The sequence below is a fragment of the Amblyomma mixtum genome, chromosome 7 (assembly GCF_055824585.1).
Source record: "Amblyomma mixtum isolate Tamu chromosome 7, ASM5582458v1, whole genome shotgun sequence".
Taxonomy (NCBI): Eukaryota; Metazoa; Arthropoda; class Arachnida; order Ixodida; family Ixodidae; genus Amblyomma; species Amblyomma mixtum.
The window spans coordinates 144,677,442-144,704,393 of NC_143018.1; the positions used below are offsets into that span (position 1 = coordinate 144,677,442).

At 47.8% G+C, this 26,952-nt stretch overlaps 1 protein-coding gene and 1 long non-coding RNA gene across 2 annotated transcripts in view; both read right to left on the reverse strand.

Moving 5' to 3' along the window:
• Window positions 1-26,952, reverse strand: part of LOC149337773 (multidrug resistance-associated protein 1-like) — a 266,100-nt gene that overhangs the window by 20,520 nt on the left and 218,628 nt on the right. The window contains exon 23 of the mRNA XM_089553512.1: window positions 20,669-20,827. Coding sequence (XP_089409638.1) covers window positions 20,669-20,827 — 159 coding nt within the window. The remainder of the gene's footprint in view (window positions 1-20,668; window positions 20,828-26,952) is intronic.
• LOC149337774 (uncharacterized) lies at window positions 15,368-17,039 on the reverse strand. The gene is made up of 2 exons (XR_016284657.1): window positions 16,724-17,039; window positions 15,368-15,508 (listed from the first exon to the last, which is right to left on the reverse strand). It is a non-coding gene; the product is annotated as an uncharacterized LOC149337774 (long non-coding RNA).

The window sequence follows — 26,952 nt, forward strand, 5'->3', positions numbered from 1 at the left end:
CAGGCGAGGCGACGATCAGTTTCTCCAGCTCTTCACGAACCACCGCGAGTATGAGCTCAAGCAGCGACGAATTGTCGCTGGACACATTCAAAGTCATTTCGGCGGCAGCGCTGCTGGAAGGCACGCTCAGTGGTGGTCGCTTCCTTGAAGAAGTCGGCTACAGTCTGTGGCGGATTCGGACCAAACCAGCGAAGAGTTGGTCCTTCACTTCTTGCATCAGGTGGCGGAGCTTCGTGGCCTAGCTGAGTCAGAGCACCCACAAAGGCAGGTCACGTCCTCGGCGAACTTGACAACGTTCTCATTAGGCATATGTATGCGAGCGTCCAGGAGGCGCAGTGTACGATCCAGGCGGTACGCGCGAACAAACGTGCCTCGGACCTGCAGGCGGAAGGTACCCCAGCTTTGGATATCGGCCTCCCTGTTCTCTAAAACCAAGCCTTGGCTCTCTTGTCGAGGGCGAAATACACGTTCCGCAGCTTCTGCCCAGCGCCCCACTGGTTGAAATCGGCGACCCGCTCAAACTGGTCAAGCCAGTCTTCAAGGTCTTCAAAAGTGGCCCCACGGAAGCTGGCTGGCACACGGGGTTGCTGAAGCGTCAAGAGTGGCGCGCTAGCCCGCGCCATGGTGGTATGCTCACCAGCTCGATGAGTGCGTGGAGGAGACCAAACGCTGGGGCCAGTCTCGGGAGGCGGCGGCTGCTACGGTGAACGCGTTTGCAGAGAAGCGAAAGCTGGTCGGGGCTCGATGAGCGCCAGTCTGGAGGGGTCCTGGACTTGGGACGTCGAGCCCGCAACCGGCACCAGTGTCACGTAGCAGTTGGTACTCACGTCTAGACGGCAGGAAAACGCCAACACCGAGAAGATGCGACAGCACACCGAGACGACCAGGGCGGAACGTCAGTTTCTTCTTCATAAGCGAACAGCCTGGCGAACGAGATTGATTGAAACCCCGTTTATTCCACATTATAATGCGCTGAAGGCGCTACGGTGGAAGAGGAGGGGGTATTGTAAAAAAGAGGGTAAGGCTGCCTCCGTGGCGCACAAGCAGCGGGCCGAACAGCCCCCGATTGGCTATTGCTGTAGACGCAGTAATATGTTCTAAAACCTTGCAGCATGTGCTCATAAGTGAAAGGGGTTGATAAATGGCAGCTTCAAATTTATTACCAGATTTGCATACCGGCACTACCCTGTAATTAACGAATTATTGGGTACTTATTCATTACAAATGAAGAAAGGTAAAAAGAAATAAATTCGGCAAGTCCATTAAGAAATGTAGTAGGTATATCTTCCGCTGCGCAAGCCCTATTATGTTAAGGTTCAGAAGTCGGGAAAAATGCCCTCACGAGAAATGGCAAATTTCAAAGCATTGAGTTCATCAAAATGCAGCTTCTGAGTAAGAGTATGCGCAGATAGAGGCTCAAGGTTTGTGAAAGCCCTTTGGAATGTGGAGTTGAATTCCTCTGCGACGTCTTGAAAATTTGTACACACTATGCTATTTATTTTAAGTTGGTCGGTGGATCGTTTTTGCCACCCAAGTATCGCCAAAACTTCTAGGGGATTCTCGGAGGAAAGTCGGGAGCATGCGTCCATAAAACTCTGCTCGTGCGTGTCTTAGTTTGTCGACCAAATTGTAGCGAGATGTGCTTCTGCAAGCACGAACGCCAAACCAGACACACCGCCGCTCAACAGGCCAAATACCATTAGGCTTTATTGAACACCAATATATTTCCATCTTCCGCCCATTTTCCGGCTATCGTGCTGCCTCGCGCCGTGTGTCACCTGCACGTGGTGATTGCTCGACTGTGTTGCTACCTCCAGCTGAGGAAACCAACGATTTTCACCGCTGTGTGCCACTACCATCACCAGTCTTCGCTATAAAGCCGTCGACCCCTGAGGACAGCGACCTTTTTGGCAGCAGCGGTAGCGCACACGGCACATCTGTTGATTGTCGCCTGTCTACGCAGGTTAGTCCACGCCCTGTAAAATTTGCTCTCGTTCTTAGTGTGTTGTCTATTCTTCCGCTGGTGCCACGTAAAATTGAATTTTTTGTTTCTGTGTGCTGCATTTTCTGCTTCTATGCCAGCGCACAATGTATGTCCTGTGTGTAAGGAGCCTATTAGCCCGGATGAACTGTCTCTGTCATGTGGTGAATGTAGCCACTTTTTCCATGTTTGAGCATGTGCCGGAATATCGGAAAAACAGTATAAAAAGAAATCTGAATCCCCCAAACAAAACTGGTCCTGCTCTATCTGCAAAGATGATGGAAAAAATGCCGAAAGCAGAGAAGGGAGACCGACAGCTGATGAACTTACTGATATCAGGTCTATTCTAGCTGTTATAAGCCAAAAGTTGGACGAGTTGTTGCCGCTCAAAGAAACTCTGCCAAGCATCGAACGGTCGGTGCAGCTCATGTCGGACAAGTACGACGAAATGTTGACGCGACTAGCCGCACAGGAAAAAGAATCGAAAGAAATACGGAAAAGGCTAGAACACCTTGAACAGAACACTCGCGCTTGTGACAATGCAACTAGAAGACTTGAGGCAGACTTAAACGACTTAGAGTGGAGAAACCGGAAGCTAAATCTAGAAATTCGCGGTGTTGGTGTTTCTGAGAATGAAAATTTGCTTCTAAAAGTAAACTCTGTGGCCAGTTTGATTGAGGTTCCTGCACTTGCTGAAACAGACGTCGCCGCTATTCACCGCCTCCCATGCAAACGTGGAAGAATACCGTGTATAATCGTTCAGTATATCCGGCAATCTATCAGGGATCAATGGCTCAATGACCGATCTAAACTAAAAGAAGAGAAATCTAACCTGTTCATCCAAGAAAACATGACCAGCCAAAGCCGGCAACTGCTTCGAGAGGCTAAGGATTGGGCCAAACAAAACGAGTGCAAGTACGTGTGGCACAGGAACGGAAAAATCTTGCTGCGCAAAGCCGACGGTGACTCTGTGGTAGTAGTGCGTCACAGGTCAGACCTTCCAACCTAAGCCTGCTGTCTGTAGACCGTGTCAAGATTAATTTTTGTTAAAAATGGCTAGTCAGTCATATTCTCCCGCACGAGTTAAACACCTTTGTCTCAAGTCACCGTGCTGTTTCACTGAAATGCCTTCACCTAAACGTTCGCTCGCTGTACAGCAAAGAAACCGACATAAATGACTTCATCACTGGTTTTAATTTTTTGTTTGATGCAGTCATGCTTAGTGAAACTTGGTGCAGGGATGACCGCGAGCTGCCCAATTTTCCGTCCTACCAGTCGTACAGTGTGAATCGAACAAATCGTCGGGGCGGTGGTGTAATGCTGTGGTTAAGAGAACATGTGAACTGCGAGTTGCTTTCAGACTTTTATATCTGCTCTGATGATTTTGAAATTATAACAGCTTGCGTGAATGGTTATACGTTTTCTGTTTGCTACAGACCACCACATGGGAACCTTTCTAGCTTCTTTTCTTTTTATGAACAGCTATTGTCATTTACTTCGGAAACTGGTAATTACTTGGTGTCTGCCGGGGATTTCAATATTGACATGTTGACCATCTCTGCACCGCAAAAGGCCATGCTAACCATTTTAACTTCAAACGGATATGAAAATGTCATCCGTGCGCACCCTAGGATCACAACCGAAAGCGAAACACTGATTGATCTGTTTATCACAAATGCCGATTCTACAAACACTGCTAGTGGTGTAATATCATACGACCTAAGTGACTACCTTCCAATATTTTTTCTGTTAAGAAAACATAATCCTATAGCAAACAAAAAGCATCAGTACGTTTCCCTACAGACCATTACACAGACTGGTTTAGATAGTTTCAGAGCTGAGTTACAGTGTTGCGACATTAAGGAAATTCTGGAAACAGATAACGTAGACATCGCGTACAGTAAGCTTCTTGATGAGCTCTCTCGAATATATAAGCGCCATTTCCCAGAACAGAAGTTTAGGCTCGGTAAAAAAATAAGAAAGCCATGGATAACTCCCGAATTGTTAAAACAAATAAATTGTAAAAATGCACTCTACCACAAGTTTATTAAGACCAAGGATCCAAGCGTAATAAAGGAATATAAATCATTTAGAAACAAACTGAACAGAAAACTAAAAGTGCATAGGAAATTCTATTTTCATGCCGAATTTGACAGCTGCTCGAATAAACCTGATATTTTATGGCAGAAGCTAAATACCCTCTTGAATCGTCGCAGGTCATCTCCGCGTGTAGAAGAGCTACTTCTTGGTGGCAAAGAAATATCGGGAAGTGCTCTAGCAAATACGTTTAACCATTATTTTGTGGGCTACTCCAATAGTTGTGCATCGACTGATATTTCGACATTACTGCCTGATAGAAATCAATTTTCACTTTTTTTTCGCCCTTTTACGGAACTTGAGGTACAGTCAGTTTTCATTTCACTCAAAAATAGTTCAAGTTGCGACGTAGAAGGCATGCAGGTCCGGCCAATCAAATATGTGCTCGATATTCTTTCTCCTTATCTCACTTGTATCTTTAATATGTCTTTGGCGAGCGCTATCTTTCCGAGGAGGATGCAGATTGCAAGAGTTTCGGTCCTGTTTAAGAAAGGTGACGTATACGATATAAAAAATTACAGGCCTATTTCCATTTTACCGGTGCTATCCAAGGGATTAGAGAAGCTAATACATATGCAAATGTCTAATTTTTTCGATAAGCATAATCTTATTTCCTCTGCCCAATTTGGATTTAGAAAACGCCGATCGACGGAATTAGCACTACTTGAGCAAAAAGAATTTATTCCGTCGCAGTTTGACAACAAGAATATTGTGCTTGCCCTTTACATAGATTTCACTAAAGCATTTGATTGCATCCATCATTCCATATTACTTGAAAAGCTTGAGACTTACGGCGTTCGAGGGCACAGTCAAAATCTCATAAAATCGTACCAAGATCATCGCCATCAATATGTGCAAATAGAGAACTGCCGTTCAGATTTGAAACAAATCAACAGAGGGGTTCCTGAAGCCCTTGGCCCGTTTCTTTTTATAGTCTATATAAATGACTTAGTTCATATCTACAGAGATGCAAAATACATTTTGTACGCTGATGACGCTAGTATATTTTTTTAATCACCTGAGCCTAGTAGCCTTCAGAATAAAGCCAACTCTGCTCTAAGAATTGTGGGTTTTTTGCACAAAAGACACGACACAAAGGAACGAGGTAGACAGGACAAGCGCTTACTAACAACTCAGGTGTTTATTGACATAACATTTGCTTAAATACAGCAGCTGCTCTTATCAAACACGAAAAGGGAAAGAAGAGACTTAGCATACACATATCAGATCAGCACAGATCCCACCATCGCACGAGTGAATGCATGTTTCGAGCTCTAATTCTGCGCAAGATAACTGATTTCTTTTTTTGAGAGCAAAATTGAAGGATTGCTGACACACGAGTTACCCGATTTTCCTATCTCATTGGCCTCAATTATCTCTCTTCCAAGTTGTGTCTTGCACCGGCGCAGTACTGAAGTTTTTTCGAGCGCGGGAGTGCAGTTGCGGCAATTCCGAATATGGTCAATCATTTTGCTACCTGACTTGTTCTTTACATCTCTTGCGTGCTCCCTCAGCCGTTCATTAAGGCACCTGCCAGTTTGGCCAATGTACTGCTTACCACAGGCAAGTGGTATCGAGTACACAACGCTCTTTGTACAGGCCACGAATCGCTGCTGGTGCCGCTTCGAACAAGCAACGGCCGTATCCTCCGCATTCACTCTCCTGCAAATCCTGGAGAGTTTTTCAGGAGCGTTAAAAACCACTCTAACACCAGCCCTAGCACCGATCTTCTTAATATTATGCGAGATTCCGTGAATGTACGGAATAACCGCCACTTTCTTCCGGTCAACTTGGTCGGGTTTGCTGGCTGGTTTCTTCAGCAGGTTCTCGGCAGTTGAAGCCAGCAAGGCCGTCTGGCAGCCTGCGCTCGAAAGGCGCTGCAACTGGATGTCAAAGCTGCGTCCTACCAAATGCAGGCAGGACTTGCTCAGGACTTGCTCAGAGCGTGTCTTTTGCGCAAAAAACCCACAATGCGTAGGCACCAACTAGCCTGCAAAAACATACTCGCTGCTCTAAGATCCCTTCATAAATGGTCCGCAGCAAACAGTCTACAAATTAATACAGAAAAGACAAAAGCCGTAATCTTCAGGCCGAAATCGAAGCAAATAAACAGCAGTCTAATCACCCTTCTTTACGAGAACGAAAAAATCGAGATAGATAGTAGTGTTAAAATACTTCGAGTTATCTTCACACAGAATATGCTTTGGGATGCGCACACTGAATCTGTTTCGGGGAAGCTATCTCGTGTTGTTGGCATGACGGCGCGACACAGAGCTGGTTGGTTGGTTGGTTTATGGGGTTTAACGTCCCAAAGCGACTAAGGCTATGAGAGACGCCGTAGTGGAGGGCTCCGGTAATTTCGACCACCTGGGGTTCTTTAACGTGCACTGACATCGCACAGTACACGGGCCTCGAATTTCTCCTCCAAAGAAATTCAGCCGCCGCGGCCGGGATCGAACCCACGTCTTTCGGGCCAGCAGCCGAGCACCGTAGCCACTGAGCCACCGCGGCGGCTGCGACACAGAGCTATATTACCTTTCAATATAAAGCTTCTTATTTACAATACTCTCTTTTTTTTTCTTCTTTGTATTATTGCGTATTGGTATGGGGTACCACAACACATACAAATCTTGAAAGAATACATATACTGCAAAAAAAAAAATTGTTCGAGCACTTTTTAACGTATCGTATCATTCCCACACTTCAGAGCTATTTTCTAAAGCAAACATAATACGCGCGTTTAATCTTTACAACTATAAGTTAAGTCTGGCTTTCAAACGAGAGGTGAAAGAAAATGTCAAGTTTTTTCATGAATTATCAGATCTCGATAAAAACACACATTCCTACACCACCCGTTACACAGAACCATGGAAGGTGGTCACTGCGCCGGTAAATTATTCCTGGCAAAAAGTGTCATACACACTGCCAACCCTTTTAAATTCATTACATAAATCAGGCATAGATTTGCATACAATTTATGTACGAAGCCTACGCAAACATTTCATTAACAATCCTTGCTTACAATAACAACTAAAAACGTTATCTTGCTTTTTGTTATTTACCTCTTCTGACTATTAAGTGTGCGTGCATTAATTTTGAATATTGTGCTTTCTGTGAGTTTTTGTTGCTGTTGTTGTTCTATCGCTGCCTGCTTTGTAGGGAGGCTGCGGGCTTCAGTCAAGTCGCTTGTTGTCAAGCGGCTTTTATCCGCAGTCTCCCCCATCACTGATGGAAATAAACAAATTATTATTATTATTATTATATATAGCCGGGGAAGCAGTGGTGACACCTAGCGGAACTCACACACACTACATCCCCTCTTGTTTAAGAAGGAACAGTGTGCACCACACAACTCCTCACAAGTCCAGTCTTTTCGGCCTCCGTATCAATCTTCCAAACCGGGACACACGAATGGATGAAGTAGGGTGTGGCTTGGGTGAAGCAGACGAAGTCTAGGTGATGGGCCCTGCAGTAGTAGATTCGCTACCGGATGGCTTCATTCCGGGTGGCTCCTCTCTGGTGACAGGTTCGGCAGGGCCGTCGGACACTGAGCGGTTGGTCATTGGGACGAGGTGCATTCGATTACGTTGGAAGACACCCTTTGGGGTCTCCACGACGTACGACCGGGGACGTTGGGCTGGTCGCAGAACCATCGCAGGCCTATTTACGTCCCGGAAAAAGAATTGCTCACCGGTATGAAGTGGACGCTGTACTTGGGTTGCATGTCTCCAGTTAAAGTCTCGTGCCTGCGTCATCCGATTAACTCGATCTCGCAGGTTTATCAGTCGGTGACGCTACCAGCAGAAACCCTGATTTAAGATATATGAAGGACCGAAGTAATCCTACTATATTTCTAGAGCCAGTCTCAAATAGTGAGCTTGTAGCGTCATTTTTAACCCTAAGCAATAGTAGAGCTGCTGACGCGGACGATATTCAAGTGAAACCTGTAAAATTTGCCATTGATGTATTAGCACCTTTTCTTACTCACATTTTTAATATGTGTTTGTCCACAGGATGCTTTTCTCAAAAACTGCAGCTAGCAAAAGTGACAGTTGTGTTTAAGAAAGGATATAGAAATGACATGTCAAACTACCGCCCCATATCCGTTTTACTTGTATTCTCTAAAGGTTTACAGAAAATAATTCTGAAAGGCCTGACCTCTTTCACTGAACGCTAAAACTTAATAACATCTGCTCAGTTTGGCTTCCGCAGGACGAAGTCTACGGAACTCGCATTGCTGGCCCAAAAGGAGTTCATTCTCGAAAACTTTGAATGTAAAAATATGGTACTTGGGCTGTTTATGTATTTTTAAAGCCTTTTATCTCATTAATCATGAAATTCTCCTTCAAAAACTCTATCGCTACGGCATAAGAGGCATTTCGCATCAATTAATTACGTGTTACTTACAATACCGTACTCAATTTGTCATCATTGAAGGAAAACACTCCACAATAAAGTCAATTAAGACAGGTGTCCCGCAGGGAAGCGTCCTGGGACCATTTCTTTTCATACTTTATATTAACGAGATAGTTCGCGTTGATGCAACGGCACACTACATAACCTATGCTGGCGACATATTCTTTTCAGGCAAATCGTGTGTTGATCTAGGTATCCGAGCGAATAGAACGTTGTCAGAGATTAATGCCTGGGCTAAAGTTAACTGCCTAAAGCTAAACATTAATAAAACGAAGGCTGTTTTATTTCGCCCCCGACACACCCATATCCAGCGACCTTCTATTTTTTTAAATAACACTGAAATTGAAGTGGTAAAGTGCTTTAAATCACTGGGCGTGTATTTTTCAGAAAACATGACATGGGATGATCATGTAAACTATATCATTGGTAAGGTATCTAGGACAGCTGGCATTATGCGCCGTTACTGCTACAATTTTCCTGTACCTGTTAACATGCTCATATATAAGTCGTTACTTTTCTCTTTATTAAATTATGCTTTTTGTGTATGGGCAAAAACAACAGCTGGAAACATTAGCAAACTTGCAAAAAAGTGCTTTACGCCTCGCCTGTAAAGTTCCATATCGCATCCACACAGCAGGCCTATTTAAAAAGTACCACAATATAGAAGTTTAATTGATGAACGATCAATGACTATGCCGCTTATATAAACTCAGTGTAATACAAAATAATGATGCCATCACCAGCCTAGCAAGGCTAGAGAAAAACATCTCTGCTTATAATGTGCGCCATCCTGAGGTGTGGCATGCTCCAAAATGTAGAACCAATTTTAGAAATCAAATGATAAAATTTAAATTGCGTACACTTCTGAATCACATGATAAAGGATGCTAATATTGACATATCAGGTATATCACCAAAAGAACTGCGTTTATTGTTTGTATAATGTTGTGATATGATTTTCTTGTTCTTCTGGCCTCTTTTATACTTACTTTTTCAACGATGGTGTCATATCCGACGGTACTTTCTTGCCGCACGCTTCTGTCCTACCCCGTGTGTTGGTTGGTCAGGGCTTTTGAAGCTGTTCACACAGGTTTTCTCCTGTCCTCCTCGCTGTATCTTTTTGTTCTGAATAAATTTCTGTTTCAATTTCAAAAGAATGCGACGAGGGCTAGCCTGGCTCGAGTTGCTGTGCTATCTTGGGAACTCTCGTCTGTAGGCGTCTGCCCATGAGAAGCTGTGCAGGGCTCACACCGTTGATACCAGGAGTGTCCCTGTAGGCCAGCAGTGCCAAGAAAGGATCGTCGGCTTTATGCAGCAGGTTTTTGACTGTTCGCACCATCCTCTCCACCTTTCTATTGGACTGCTGGAAATGTGGGCTGCTGGTCACATGCCTGAAGCCATAAGCCTGTGCAAAGGCAGAGAAGTCATTGTATGCAAACTGTGGACCATTGTCGCTGCGGACGACGTTTGGAATGCCGTGGCGTGCAAATGCGCTCTTAATGGCGATGACTGCCGGTGCTGTTGTAGAACGCAGACTGATGACTTCTGGGAAGCGTGACCTGTAGTCGACCAGCAGCACATAATCTTGACCAATCAGCTGGTAAAGGTCTACTCCTACCTCCTGCAAAGGAAGACTTGGAGTCTGCGATGGCAACATCGGTTCTGCGTGTTGAGCGCGTGTTTCACCGCCCTTGGCGCAGTTAGAGACGAGCGTTTCGATACGGCTGTTTATTCCAGGCCACCATACTGACTCTCGAGCAATGGCTTTGCAACGGTTAATACCCTGATGCCCGTCTTGAATAAGGTCAAGCATGGAACGCTGAAGAGCCAAAGGCACAACAATGCGGACTCCCTTCAGAAGAAGCCCTTCACAAACACTGAGATCCCCCTGATGCTGCCAGTACTTCTTAACGTGAAGAGGCAACTTTGACTGCCTGGGCCAGCCTTTAGTGCAGTATTCAAACAGAAGGTTGCACTCACCATCAATGGTTTGTGCCTGGCGAAGCTCTTCTTGACGTGTAGAGACGAAGTCTGGAATTGAGCGAAGAATCCTTTCCACAAAGAGCTCAACTTGATCAGCTTGGCTTGGCAGTGAGCCATCCTATATGGTGCCCGTGAGAGCGTGTCAGCAGTTGCTAACTTGCCGGGTACATACAGCACTTGGTACTGGAAGCGCATCAGCTGCAGTCCAAAACACTATATCCATGGAGGCAGTAAGACAATATCCATGGACCCCATGAGTGCCAAAAGTGGCTGGTGAACAGTGTAAGGAAGAAATTTAGTCCACGGACATATTTCTCAAAACAATGAACTCCCCAGCTTGCTGCCAAAGCCTCCTTCTCAGTCTGGCTGTACCGGCGTTCCGTTGATGTGAGTGAACGCGACGCGAAGGCAAGTGGATGACGCTCACCGGAAGGCTGCTCTTGCAGTAATACGGCACCAAGACCGAAGGAGCTGGCATCCGCTGATACTGTCGTCTTGTACGCAGTGTTGAACCGAGCAACACAAAGGTCCGAGCAGAGAAATTCCTTAAGCTTGGCAAAGGCGTACTGTTGAGCGTGGCCCCAAGTCCCCTCAGACTCCTTCAGCAGCAAACTTCGGATCGTTGCTGTTGTTTCCGATACGTGAGGCAAAAAGCGTCCGATGTGGTTAACAAGACCCAGAAGGCTACGGACACCTGTGACGTCTTGCGGCGCCGGCATGGCTTTTATTGCAACGACCTTGACTGGGTCAGGAGAGATTCCCTCAGCGCTAAAAATGGCACCCAGGAACTTGACGCTACTGGCTGCAAAAGTGCACTTCTTGCGGTTTAAAGTGACCCCTGATTTTGTTAACCGATTGAGAACTTCCTGCAATCGACTTTCGTGCTCAGCACGCGTCTTGCCAAAGACGAGAATATCGTCGATCATGTTCACAACACCCGGCTGGCCTTCCAGGATACGGGACCCTTCGCTGGAAGTACTCCGGTGCAGACGCGACCCCAAACAGGAGCCGGAGCAAACAATAACGCCCGAATAGAGTTAGAGCGTTGTGTACTCTTGCGACTCGGGAGACAGCTTGACCTGGTGGAAGCTCGACGTGGCGTCCAACTTTGAGAAAACGGTGGCATCCCCCAGCAGACCAAGGCATTGTTCGACCGTGGGCAACATATGGCGTTAACGCAAAATGACTTTGTTAAGGTGGGTTAGATCCACGCAAAGCCTGAGGCCGCCGGTAGCCTTCGGAACCACACCCAGTGCGGCGCATCAGTCCGTATGTGTGTCGACGCGACGTATCACGCCATTCCCTTCCATCTTGACCAGCTCCTGCTTGACCGCGTCCCGAAGACATAGCGACAGGCGCCTGGGAACGCTTAATCAGAACGGCGTAGCGTCCGATTTCAGTCGGATAGTGTAGGCCTCTGGAAGCGTTCCAAGTCCTTTAAAAAGACTAGCTTCCAGACGAAACTCCCCGGACATTTCTGGGGCTTCTGAAACGTGGTCTACAAACTTGCAGACCCCCAGGGCTTGTATCGCTGGAAACCCTAGCAGAGGAACTGTGTGTGCTGCCAAAACCTAAAGACGCTGTTCGGCAGACCTGCCGTTCCACATCAAAGTAGCATTATAAGTTCCCAGAACTGGCAGCACATTGTTACCGGGCCCCTTGAACTCTCCCTCTTGGTCTTGAAGCTTTGCAGGAATGCCAGCAAAACAAGTTCGGAACAACTGGCACTTCGGTGCCGGCGTCCACCTTGAAATACAGGGCGCGTCCGTCGGCGAGAACCTCAATGAACTTCGCGTTCTGGCGACTGCGTTCCGCAACTGCGTGAAGCTCCACCGAACTAGCCGAAGGTTTCCGCGTCTGTTTCCCGCCTTCCTTTTTCTTCATGCAGACGACTTCGAAGTGACCACTCTTGCCGCAGAAATTGCAGGAAGAACGGCGAGCGGGGCAGTCAGAACGCGTCTGCGACGCACGGCCACAGAGTCAGCGAGAATTGGTACGCTTATCAACCGAGGAAAGCTTCCCTTTTCGCATGCGCGTTGCGTCGAGAGCGAGCGAAGGCGATTCTACTGGGTCACGAATTCTGCGTTCGTTATCAGAGTCTTCGTGCCGACGGGCTTGAGTTAATGCATCTTGCAAACTCAACTTCGGGCTTCGACAAAGTAGGTCTCAAAGCTTGCGGTCCAACAAACCGACGACGAAACGATCGCGCACAGGCCCATCTTCAGTAGATGACGACGAGTAGTTGCAGCGCTTTACCATGGTACGGAGCGCGGTGAAAAATGAATCAATGGTCTCACCCGGTTGCTGCGTCTGGAGATGAAATAAGGCAGACTCGTACAACTCGTTGAGCGGGTGGACGAAATGGTCAGTGAACGCCTTCTTGACAGCTGCTACGTCCTTTGGCAGCTGCAACGTCCTTAACATACTCGCTACGTCCTTTGGCGTCGGCCTCTGCCAGCGTCGTTGACGCAAGAACCGTTCTTGCTTGCGGCCCCATGCAGTATAGCATGGAACGCAACTGAACTTCCTGTGCAGCGGTAGACAGTCCCGCTGCACAACAAAAGTCCTCGAACTGCAGCAGCCATGTCGGCCAAGTACCTGGTCTGTCAAAGTCGAACGGCGGTGGTGGGCGAAGCACCCTCTCGAGTAACGTGGCGGCATCGTTCATGGTGACGGTGGTGTCGGAGGTGTCGTTCATGGTGAAGAGCGCCAAATCATTAGCTTCGTGATCCCACTTCTGACACCATGTAGCGAGATATGCTTCTGCAACACAAACGCCGAACCAGACACAACGCCGCTCAACACGCCAAAGACCATCAGCCTTTATTCAACACCAACATAAAGCCGGGGAAGCAGTGGTGACACCTAGCGAAACTCAAACACACTACACAAATCACTCTTCAGATTGGCAGTCTCGGCTGCATTTCTCGTGCGTGGAATACGTTTTCTCGCAAGTCGCCGTTTCAGGTGATCAATTTCTTGAGTCACCATTCTTTGGTGTGGTGTAATTTTTTTCTGACGCATAGGGACCAATCTGTCTTAAACCGTTCCCGAGCAGTGAAACATCACCGCCTTTATCAATTTTCCCCTTTTGTAAGTGCAGGTTGTCTAAAACTAATTCGTCATCGTCTGATTAAAAGTGAAGAAAATTACGTATCAGCGGCGCTGCTCTTCCAGTTGTTATATTGGTTTGGTTTGGTTTGGTTTGGTTTTGGGGGTTTAACGTCCCAAAGCAACTGAGGCTATGAGGGACGCCGTAGTGAAGGGCTCCGGAAATTTCGACCACCTGGGGTTCTTTAACGTGCACTGACATCGCACAGTACACGGCACTCTAGAATTTCGCCTTCATCGAAATTCGACCGCCGCGGCCGGGATAGAACCCGCGTCTTTCGGGACAGCAGCCGAGCGCCGTAGCCACTGAGCGTTGTTATATTACACCGCTGTTAACTAAACTGCGGTCTTAAATGCCGCCCGTGAATTCTACAGCGCGTTCTTCTTAAAAGTTTAGGAAAACAATATCAGGGATGGAAAAAGGCCAAATCTAAAAGCAGCCGGCGCTATCAGCCTCATTGGGTCTTGGCACTGTACCAGTCTATGCATGGTAGATTAGAACCTCTGGTTAAGATTAACTTGCGTTTTGGTTTGAGTATTTGTAGGATGTGATCAATTAAGGATTGTAAATAGGATGGCTGGCTCTTTGCAGGCTTGTAAACAACGCAAACAACCGCAAAAAAAATTGCGCTACTCAATTTCGCACGAAGCACTTTCGTGTTCAGGAATATTGTTGAGCTGAACGCCCGTGACATCGTTTTTTGCTGCAAGCGCAACGCTGCCTCCCCGTCCACTGCGGTCTCGTCTAATTAATTTATAAGATGAGGGAGTAACTTCCGAGTCTGTAAATCTTGACGATAGCCATGCCTCGGGGACTGCTAAGATTTGAGGGTCATGCAAAAAGAGCAAATCTTACAACTGATCAAATCTGTTCGCTAAACTTCTCGTATTTAGCAAGGGAACCCTAAATGTTTTAGCGTGTTGTCAGCAAGGAGGCAGAGCTACGTCAGCCCGCGGCAGCCCGCGGCAGCTTTACCGATCTGGAATTTGTTTCGTCCCAAACGTAGAGAGTATAATCTACACGTTGGCGATGATAGTCCAAAGCACGGTGTAAACAATATTCCTTACACAGTGGTCCAAAGCGACTTTTCAGCCTTCATCTTTGAACAGCTTGCCATGCCGCCACAGGTTCATTAATTTACTTAGCGTTGCCTTGCTATAATCATGGGTGATGGCAATTCTTGATCCTTTCAGCTTTGAGTAGTTTTAAGGCGGAGCTTTTAATGCCGCATCGTTGTAAGCAGGAGTTGTCGACAGAAATATTCCCACGTATCACTATAGTGGCCGTTCGTTCGCGCTCGAGGCCGCCGGAAAGGGGTGTTATCATTTTTGTTTGTGACGCGAGAAGCGACTGGACTAATCTCGATTCATCACAGGCAAGAAGAGCTGCATCTACGTTTTTCCAGATTACTGTAGATGATCTTGACCTGTTATCTCGATCGAAGTTTCCTCATAGAGAAAGATATTGGTAAAGAGCGGACACTCCCATAGGGCCCAGCGGCCCATTTGACTGCAGCGCACCAAGCGGGTGGAGTCTCATAACATCCGGTTTCGGTTTCAACGCGCGCAGTTTGAATGGCTGCATGCGCTGCGCCTCGCTGCCAGGGACGACTTCCGGTTCCGGTTTCAGGGGCGCGCGGTTTGAATGTTAGCATACGCCGCGCCCCGCTGCGCCGTTGGCAGCGTATAATTAAATAGATTTCGAGTGCTTTTGACCAGCCATGAACGCAGCTGCATCACAGCCTTTGCCAAATATTAGCACTCCACAAAAGACAACAGGTTTTGAGTGAAATGAGAACATTTATTTTGTGCAACATAAACAAAGCCGTGGGATGCGGAAGATGGTTCCTGGCCTCCTGCTCAAGGTGATCCTGTTGCGGCACCACGGCACACAGCAGGTGTTGCCGACGGGTGGCATCACCTGAAAAATTCGCAAGTATGGTCATTCTCAGTCACCTTATATTGTAACTCTGTAAACAGTGAAAAGGTGCGAAAGCGGCGAGGGAACGAAATTACGAGCGGAGTAAACATGTTTTTGCGAAACTCGCGTGCTGAACGTCGTTGCGCAAAGTACAATACACATACCGTACTACACGGCAGATACCAATCAGCTTTTTGCAAGCATTTCTACATTCCCCGACGTTATTGTCTACCTTCTAAAACCTAGGTGGACAGCAGAGTACGCGGTTTGTTCGAGAATATTTCGTACAAAGACGGCCACAACACGGACTACGAACCAGGAGTACACAATGTGTTAGGAGCACCGAGAAATACACGGGTGCAACGTATGTTTTAAGAAGCATAGAAAATTAAACTATCGGCGCAACAGTTCTTGGTTTTCAAGCTCTTTAGAGTTTAGAAAGCCCGACGCGTTGCCTTTTTTTGCCGGTTTTCAAAAGCGCATCCCTGTGTTGTCAATGCACGGGCGAAATGTGCGTTTCCACGAGCGCAGATAACGGACTCTTTCACACGTACTACATACATACATACGTACTACAAGAGTAAGGTTTGAGCTTTTCGTGCGTCATCTTTTTTTTCCACCAGTCTTGAAAAGTACGGTCCCGTACTTGCTGCGCGGGAACGGTCGTCTTCGCCGTTCGCCCACTTTCAAAAAAGTACATTTTAACCTTACACTGACAAATGTCACCCATGAGAAGTTACATATTGTCGGGGGCCATACAAAAACGTGAAGTCCCGAGAAAGCGCGAAACCAAGCAAAACTAACCGCTAGGCACAGCGCGTCGGGCCACAGGCCGTGGACAGGTTTTTTTTTTTGTTGTTTCTACGCACCGACCGGCGAGGCTGCATCATGCAGCATCATTCCTCCCGCCGCTCCCGCCACGGCGTAGCATGACACAGCGTGCGCGCGCCCTTCACAACTGCGCCGGCGTACTAAGCTAGAGTGCTCGAAATGCAGCGTAATTTTGCATAAAGTGCTTGAAATGTAGCGTACTTTTGCAAAAACAAAACATTCCTTCCTTGACGTTGTCACAAACTGCAAGAATGCCGTGAACAACAGCCGGCTGGCCACAGAGCGAGCGCGCCGCTTCACGAACTGCAGACAGGCAACGGCGGCCGGCGCGGCCGCCTAAATTGCATGCAATACAGCGTACTTCCACAAATAAACATTTCTCACCTTGCCGCCGTCATAAACAGGAGGAGTTCTGCGTCGAAGGGCAAGAGAGACGAAAAAAATTGCGGTCTGCCCGCACGAACAAATACGCCGCACGCTTTCACGCGCACAAAACAGCCCCCACGACGCTCCGTTGTCTGCCACTCGGATGGGTCTGAGCCGCCGCGCCGGCTACCCGCCCGCGCGCGCGCGCGCGTTTAGAGACTGGTGGCGCCATCCTGGAGTTGGAAGATTATCTAGTGGAGGAGGAGGATTGCGCGTCATTTCCTGGGGCCAGATTTCGCCGAGTGTCCGCTCTTTACCAATATCTTTCTCTATGGTTTCCTCGCCGGCTTTGAATTGAGCGATGCCACGACCGGCGGGCATTCGTAGTTCGACGACTGACGAGCACGTTTGTTGCTTACGCCGGCGCTGAGTGATTCAGTTCTTTTGCGGGCGAAAGTGAGCCCAAATAAAGAGCTTCGTTTGCAAGTTTTGTTGCTGTCTTCCTGACTGCTGGATTTCCGTCACTACAACGTGACAATATGACGCTTTTCAATTGGTTGAAATGTTCGTGACGTCACTTTGCTCGAATTTCAAACGGGCCCAATTGTGGTTTGGCTAGTAACCATGCAACCAATTAAAGGGATGGTTAGCGATGCTCCAAGAAAAATAAATAAATAAATAAAACCGAGTAAGAAATTGGTCGAGTTGGGGAATCAAACCAGGGTCTCCGGCGTGCGAGACGAGCATGCTAACCACTCCGCCATGCCAGCTCGATTGTTTGGAAAGAACACAGGCGCGTCTAGTGAATACGCTGTCTTCGTTCACTCCCATCTTATTCCCTTCCCTGACGTGAAAATTAAAAAATAATACAAATGTAAAAGAAATAAAAAGGAGGAAAACTAAAAAGAAAACATAAAAAAATAAAACTCCAAAAGAACGAAGAACAAAGAAATCAATGCAAACCAGTGCGCAAGGAAAGGCTTTCGCCTTGCAGCACTTTGGAGAGCCAAAGTGGCGCCTGAATTTTTTTTTATGACATCCATTTTGTCGTTGTAATTAAAAACGTTTAATATCACTGGCCTTGGCTAGTCATGTGCTTGTTTTCCTATTCTGTGTACTACTCTTTCAACTGTTTTTAGATTTAGTTTCAATTTCTGTAAGGAAGACTTCGTTTAAACCTCCTCGTTTAAGAGGCTGAGGTTTTCATTTCACGGTTCTCTCAGGCCAAAAATCACAAGGTTCCGGCGGCGTCTTCTATCCTAAAAATCAATGAGGTTTTTTTGCTGGGTGTTCACAAGACCATAAGATTGAAGAAACTTCTTTCTCTAGTTGCACTATTTTTTGTGTGTGTTGCGATAAAACTTTCAGTGTTTTTCTCAGCTCGAGGAACCTCTTGTTCACAATTTCCTCACCTGCTGATTGTGAACCAGAAAACTTATCTATTGACGCCTAGAAGGCCGACTGCATGTCATTCAAAAGAGTTGCCATGTCATCGGTGGACGAGCCTGGATTACCTTCACCATCACCCACAAGCAAAAGCAGCATAACAGCGCACAATTCTTCCAGCATAGTAAGACAGCCGGGCACGGCAGGGCAATGATACACCTGTTGTCACTACAGAAACTATTCAGAGCGTGTTTTGTGCGTGTTTTGTACGAACCTGTGCAAGAAGAACGAAGGGATTCATTGCTGCATCCGTGGCGGTCCCGCCGTGCCCTCTCAAGGTGTCGAAGTAGCGGGCAGTCTGATACGCGACTAGCGGCGGTGCTGTCGTAGGCATAATGGGTGTGTAACACTACACTCCAAGAAACTAATATTTTTTATTTTCGCCTGTAGCCATAATAAATGTATAAAATAGTACATATACGCTGGGGTAACTTCATTTAATTCCCTCGATGATCGTCGCCAATCGATCAAAGCAACTCGCATCGTCTTCGTGGCTCGCCAAAGTGCAAGCGATTTAACACGAAATTGGTGAATGTCAGCCTATCACTATCCCACGATGGCGCTACAGAAATTCGAGATTTCTGTAGAAAACCACAATTACCATCGACTGCAACCTCTAACACGACACTTGCCTCGACAGATATTTGTCCCAAGACAGAACCCACGACAGGTATCTGTCGCAAGACAGACCCACGACAGGTATCTGTCGCAAGACAGATACCTCGACAGGCTGTAGTGTCGCGCGACTGAACCCGCGACAGGCAACTCTGTCGAGGCACGCAGGCCCTGTCGCGCGGCACGACTCTCCCTGTCGCACGACAGCACCTGCGACAGAAACCTGTCGCGCGACAAATCCTGCGACAGGCACCTTCTGCACACTACAAAATACAGGAATGATGACTGTCGTGCGACAGAACCCACTACAAACACTTTTGTCGCGAGAAAGAACCCACGACACGAGCCCCTGTCGCACGACACAATGCACTACAAGAGAGCTTGTCGCGCGACACAAAATTTTGTCGCGCGACAGATACGCGACAAAAAATTCTGTCGTGCGTTTTGATCGGGGTTTGACAAGTTTTCAGCATAGGAGCCCATGTATTCCACTTATTTCTCCGTCCATGTCTTTTCGCGTCGCTTTTATGCCGTGATTGCTATAATTCTAAAAATCTGTGGCCGCGTACGGCGTTGCAAACGGCCAGATTAGGCTGCGTTCCGCCAACGATAAACAAAGAGAATCGCCAAAAAAGAAGGGAAAATATGTTTCGTGGAAATATTTGGCGAAAGGTGTTGTGGAATAATCAAACAATAGTCAGCTAAGCTCATCACCGGTCAGCACATGCTAGGCTAAGCAGCTGGCCGCCTGATAAGATGGAAATATTTTTGAAAAGTCTTGAAACTGGCACCAAAGGACGTTTTTTTCTACATCGGGATACGGGGCGGTCTTTCTTCATCGCTGTAATCCCTCCAAGCAGAAGGGCTGAAACAAAGAACTACGTGCTTCTCCTTCTGGTGGTAATAAGCGTACATTGGCAGTTCGGCGGCGATTCGCAGAGTCCGCCCTCAAATAAGACACGTAAAACATCTATAACAAATCTTTATAAGTACTCGTTCTTTCCCCATACTATAGCTAAGTGGAATGGTTTACCCGCTGACGTTGTCAATTGCGAATCGGTACATTACTTTTACAAGCTCTGAATGAAGCATAGGGCTCTTATGTGTCCCTGTTTTGGGCCAAGTCCGATTCCTTCGTTTGCTGCGAAGTTCGATGTCATTACATGTTCTCTGCCTTTGTAATCGATTTTATGTTTTATGTTCTGGTCTTTACTCTGTTCGCTAGCTGCTTCTTTTGCAATGTACTTGTCATTTTTATCAGTATGTCTTAAGGGAGTAATGACGTCCACCCAAGCGCAGCCATACGCTACAAAGAAAAGCTGGGCTACAAAGGAATGGAAGGGTGGACGTCAATGAGTAATTACTCTCTTATTACAAATCTACTCCACCTTGAGGGATTTCCCTAAAGATTTGACCAACTTGCCACATAGCGCTAAAAAGACATGGACACAAGGGAGACACACAGGACGGGCGCTATGTGGCAAGCGCAATGTGGCAAGCGCTATGTGGCAAGTGAACCATCACCAACTCGCCCAAGCTTCTACTTTGACCAACACTGTTCCCACTTCGAGTCACTGATCAATTCGCTCTCGCCCTACCATAAGCTTGCCGTCCCGGTTAGCTCAATTGGTAGAGCGACCGCTCCGGTGAAGCGGTGGTCTCGGTTCCGAACCCCGAACCAGGACCAATTTTTCTTTAACTGAGAAGTTTCCGAGAAAAGCTGTATAGCATTCCTTTATAGCCGTATGGACGTCAAAGAGTAATTACTCTCATAATACAAATCTACTCCACCTTGCGGGACTTCCCTAAACATTTGACGTATCAGTATGTCTTTACCCAACTCCTGCTTAAGGCCTGTAACACAGGCCGACAGTATATGCTAAATAAATAAATAAGACAAACCTGCGGAATGACTGTAATAGCGGTACGCAGTCTTTGCAGCGGCACCGAGGCGACGTCGACGCCGTCGACCAGGATGCGGCCGCGGGTGGCCTTCAGAACTCGAAGCAGGGCCAGCACCAGGGAGGACTTGCCGGCGCCAGTACGGCCCACAATGCCTACCTGCACCAGGGCACGCTGAGGTTTAGTTCGTTGTTCTTCTCAAGATCTCATTTATACAGCCATATAAGAATGGCTGTAATATTGCTAGTCCCATAACGAGAAAAGACGGCGGCGTGTGTGTGCGTACTGGCAGATAGTGCTTCCTTCCTCGCTGGAAGAAGAAAGGCTGCCCGGCTGCGTTTTTTTTCACTCTTTGTATTTTCAGAAGCTAGGCATTCAGTCACAAGACCACTTTGAAAGGGAAACAACCAGACGTTCACGACATAAACACAGTCATAGCATCAGGCCAATATTTGCCCGCACGAATTTCTGCAAATATTCATTTTTCCCGAAAACAATATCCGACTGGAATTCTGTGCCTCATGATTAACCTCTCCTGTCTTCAGCCATTTGAGGGCCTATATATCTGACTGTATGGTTAGAAATGATGATTATTTATTTACAGTGGATAGTGTGCTTCTTTGCCTATGTGCCTGTGTTTGGGGCATGTACTCTGACATAGTGTATTTGCTTTGTAACCTTGTTGATTTTTGTCATTATATTTTCTTGTCCTAATTTGTAACTTCACCATTGTTGTTGATCTTAAGGCATAGTACTTACTAAAAATGTATGTACCCTTTCCTGCTTGGACCGATTCGGCCTGCAGTATTCTGTAAATAAATAAGGAAAAATAAAGAAATGAAATCCCAGTGATGGCAAGAAAATTAAGACGACTTCATCAAGTGGATGTATGACGGATACAGTAAGCCGAACACGGGCAGTTCAGACAATACTATGCATGTCGTTTGTATAAATATACTCCTCACAGGCTGCCAGTTCTCCTAACAAAATACCTATCAAAATTGTGACTTTACCGTTTGTAGCACAGCGTTCAAGGTTATGTTATACGATTTTTTGTTGCATAGGGTTTACATGTGGCAGTCATTTACGAAGGGAACAAGAGAGCAAAAGCTTCGGAGTGCTTGCCAATGCTTCAACAGGAGGAGTTGTCCTCATCTGGGCAAACCGTTCATCATAGGCGGTGTTTAAAAATAAATTTCACTCTGAGGAGAAAGGCCTCATTAGGGGGAGCTGGGCGTGAAGTGAGAAGGCATGATGGCTGTTCTTCTGCCCTCGAACAATGAGGGCGGAAGCTGTGCGAGAACCCTCTTGTGCTACCGGCATCAAGGCTGCCAGAATCTAGTCCCTTGTTAGCTATTGAGCAGACATGCGCGAGATGGTCGCCCAGCTCTTCGGCGTGACGTCACACAGAGGTCATGCGAAAGATTAATGGTGGCACCGCCGCGTCACGGCAAAGTCTTGAAAGTGCAAGTAGTAAAGCTTTCGCTTTAAAACACAGAGTGTGCCAACACAGCCTCTTTTAGCGCGCATAATTGGGCTTCAGACGGTCGACATGGACAACGTCTGGCCGTACGCGCCGTCGCTGGTTTTCAATCATTTCTTCGGGGATGATTTCATACTCCAGTTCACCTAGCAGACGAAGAACCTGGAACGGGCCGAAATAGCTTCACAAAAGCTTTTCACTATGTCCGCGGCGGCGAATGGGCGTCCAAGCCCAGACTCGCTATCCTGGCTTGTATTCCGCGTTTCGTAAGTTATAGCATCTGGCGTCGGTCCGCTGCTGGTCTTTGGGCAAGTCTTCTGGCTGCCTCTGCGCGCTGAAGGTAGGCGGCGACGTGGAAGTTAATTCCTTTGGTAACGTTGGGCAGCGTGACGTATAGCGTTGTCGTGGCCTCTCTGCCATGGGCGAGCCTAAAAGACGTCACCTGGATGGTCTCCTGCACTACGGCGTTGTAAGCCAAGACGAAGAAAGGAAGGATGACGTCCCAGGTCTTTTCTTCGGTATCGACACACACCAAGAACACGTCAGCTATGGTTTTGTTCAGGCGCTCAGTCAGACTGTTGTGTCTGCGGTTGGTATGCAGTTGCCCTCCGGTGGCTGGTTTGGCTGTAAAGCAGGATGGCTTGCGGCAGTACCGCCGTGAATGCTGCTCATCTGTCCGTGATAAGCACATCGCAAGGCGCCCTGTCGCAGAATAATGTATTTAGCTGCAGTTCTGCTGCTGTTCCGATCGGTAGGGTTTTTGCCTCGGCGTAGCGGAGCAGGTAGTCGGTCGCTATGATGATCCACTTATTATCAGACGGAGACTTCAGGAAAGGGCCAAACAGGTCCATGGCGATCTGCTGGAAGGGCCTTGAGGGGCCTTTCGTCGATGACAATCTCGGCATGCTTTCACATAATGTACGACAGCGGCAGACAATCGGGGTCAGTCGAGCTTGTTTTGAATGCCGCGGAGGGTGCGAAAAAACGCGCGATGTCCAGCTGTCGGCTCGTCGTCTGAAGCCTGTAGACCTCATTGCGGAGACTTAAAGGCACAACAAGGAGGTAGGCTGTTTTGTTCGCTGCGAAGTTCTTCACGAGGACATCATTCTGTACACTGAACGAAAGCAACCCTCACTTGAACGCGGCGGGGGGCGAAGAAACAATGGCTGCAACGATCGGACGCCGACCTAACACGCCGCATCGAATACTTGGAAGCTTGGTTGGGTTTGGTTTGGTCTATTGGGGTTTAACGTCCCAAAGCAACTCAGGCTATGAGGGACGCCGTAGTGTAGGGCGCCGGAAATTTCGGCCGCCTGGGGTTCTTTAACGCGCACTGACATCGCACAGTACACGGACCTCGCGATGCCAGTGCACGTTAAAGATCCCCAGGTGGTCGAAATTTCCGGAGCCCTTCACAACGGCGTTCCTCATAGCCGGAGCTGCTTTGGGACGTTAAACCCCAATAAACCAAACCAAACCAAGCTTCCAAGTATTTGATACGGCGTTTTAGGTCGTAGTCCGATCGTTGCTGCTATGCAAATGAGCTGGAACTGATGGGTCCCAGAAAGGCGTCCTCATCGCCCTCCGGCGGAGGTTAATTTGCAGAGGCTCCTGACATGCAGTCGGCGTCGGAGTGTTTGCGTTAGGACTTGTAAAAGACGGGGCGTGAAACTCCTGGATGCGCAGGCTTCATCGAGCGAGGCGGCCGGAGGGGTCCTTCAAACTGGCAAGCCAGCACAGGGCGTGGTGATCACTGTCCACCTTGAACAGTCGTCCGTAAAAGTAGGGGCGGAATTTCAACGTAGCCCAGATGACAGCAAGGCACTCCTCTGTCCTTCTCCTTCCTGAGGCACTCCTTCTTAGCCGTCAAATAGTTGGCCTTGGCCTTGGACAAGGAACGGCTAGCGTATTCGATTACATTCTCCGGTCCGTTAGTTTTCTAAACGAGGACAGTACCTAGGCCCACGCTTCTTCCATCGGTAGGAATTCTAGCCTCCTCGTTTTCATCAAAGTGCATGACGATCGACGGGGACTGTAAACGACGCTGAAGTTCCTTGAAAACTACCACTTGCGGCGCTTGCAATTGAAATGGCACGTCTGCATTTGTGAGGGGGACCGAAGGCTCGGCTATGTGCTAAAAGTTCCTGGCAAATCATCGGTAATACGCGCACGTTCCGACGAATCTATGCACAGCTTTCTTATCGGCCGGCGGGGGAAACAGTGCGATAGCAGCGGTTTTCTGCGCGTCTGGGCTACTCTCTTCTTGCTAACGGTGTGGCCTAGAATAAGCAACTCTTCATAGGCAAAGTGGCACTTCTCTGCTTTAAAAGTTATGCCGGACGACTTGATTGCGTCTGATACTGTTCGGAGTCTTTTTAGGTGCTCATCAGAGTTCGAGGCGAAGAAAACGACGCCATTTAAATATACCAGACAAATTTGCCACTTCAGGCCTATCTATAACTCGACCGTATCCATTACTCGCTGAAACGTCGCTGGTGCGGAAGAGAGACAAAATGGCGCCACCTTGAACTCGAAGATGTCATCCGGAGTGATGAAATGGGTTTTCTCGCTATCTGTAATCGACCTGAATTAGCCAGTAGCCGCTCGTGAGGTCCATCGAGGAGAAATACTTGGCGTTGCAGAGCCTATTCAGTGCGTCGTCGATGCTGGGAGGGGGTAGACGTCCTTCTTCGTTATGTTGAAGCGGTGATAATCGATGCAGAATCGAGGTGCACCGTATTTCTTCCTCACTAGAACAACCGGTGCCGCCCAGCGGCTCTTCGAAGGTTGGTTGACGTCGTCGCGAAGCATCTCTTCCACTAGATCCCAGATGGATTGTTCTCGCGGCGACACATGGTAGGGTCTTTGCCCGACAGGTTTGCAGTGCTGATCGGTCACAATGCTGCCCGCCCTATACCTACCCTTTCTTCTATCGCTCCTCCCTTTCCTTCCCTCTCCTCGCCTTGTCCTTTTATTCCCGCTAGCAGCAGCTCAGGTGCTTCAGGTTTCGATGGCAGATGGCGTGGCTAGCGACATCTTTTCCTTCCATTTTAATTTTTATTAGCAATTAATAGGCGCTCCTAGAAGCCGGTTTTGGTGGCTTCTAAACGTCAGATATCGTATTCAACCAGGTGATTTTACGAAGTATGGGAGTTTGTATCCAAGCCGAGGCCCGAAATTTCTGCCTGTTTCAATTATTTATGAGAATTTCAATCACTCAAACGTTTATTCCATAACACCACTCTTAAAAGAAGCCAAGGGGAAGTCTTTTAATAAGGAGTTTTTCTGCTTGAGTCGGTACCTCAAGGAGAGTAGTAAGAGGCCCACACTTCGCAAAATTTAGCGCGACTATGGCGACTTTAGCCATCACGAAGCGTACACCAAAAACTACTTTGTGCAGGCGCACATTACTCTCGTGAAGATATTTATAAAGCCAAACTACGAGGACGCAAGCGGCACCTCATGTTTCTTCGATTTCACCATGTGGAACGACGGAAAGAGGGGTTTAAGTTTCGACCGAGATCTACGCCCAATATCTCAACCCCGAGCATCCTGCTGTCTCGTACCCCAGGTGTAGAGCGCACGCGAACTTAATCATCATCATCAGCCTGACTACTCCCACTGCAGGGCAAATGACTCTCCCGTGTCTTTCAAATTAACCCTCTCCTTCGCAAGTTGCAGCCATCGTATTCCCGCAAACATCTTCATCTCATCCGCGTATCTAACTTTCTGCCGTCTCTTGCAACGCTTGCCTTCTCTTGGAATCCAGTCCGTTACCCTTAAGGACCAGTGGTTATCTTGCCTTCGCATTACATGCCCTGCCCATGTCCATTTCTTCCGCTTGGTCTCGACTAGGATGTCATTAACCCGCGTTTGTTCTCTCACCCACTCCGCCTGCTTCTTATTTCTTAAATTTATACCTATAATTTTTCTTGCCTTAGTTCAGTGCGTTGTCCTAAAGTTGAACCCACTTTGTTAGCCTCCACTTTTCTGCCCCATGAATGAGTACCGGTAAGATTCAGCAGTTGCATACTTTCGTCTTGAGGGATATTGGCAAACTGCCATTCATGATCTGAGAGAACCTGTCATGTGAGCTAGACCCTAGTCTTATACTCCTAGTTATTTCTCTCTCAAGATTCACATCAGCGGTCACTACGGACCCTAAGTGGACATATTTCCTTACTACTTCCAGCACCTCGCTGGCAAGCAAATTGACCACGTGACCAAGCGCATCCAATGGGCGTGGTATAATGGACGTGGTACTGACAAAACCCTAGAGATGGCGGTCGCAACTTTTTGAGATTAAAGCGGCGACAGAATTAGGGCCGCATCCCCGGAGCAAGTTTTCGAGTCATCCTTAACTAAAAACATTGGTACTGGCCAATGTAAGCGCGATTCACCGAGCGAAAGAAGCACGCACGCTGGCAAGTCGAATGCGCCTGCGGCGGTCAACGGTAGACACAGGCAGCTGGGCCATCGCATATTCCGGTGAACGACGCTGCGACTCGGGCTTATTTGAGAGCAGATGGTGCGGTGCGCACCTTGCAGATCACCTGGGTCAGCAGCGCTTCCCACGAACTTCAAAAGGTGCGTCTTGCTGCGGCCGTTTACGCTCTTCTACGCAACGTGTGCTGCCCGGGCTTAAGACGACGCCGCGCTCTCCGCGCGGCGGGAAGTGCAATGAACAATAGCTTCCGGCAGCGGGACCTCCCGCGTGAAGTGCGCGGCGGGTGAGGACCCCGTTCCCCGGAACGCGAGACTCGCGCGTGCCTGGCACTGGTGACCCTGATGCAAGCCGCGG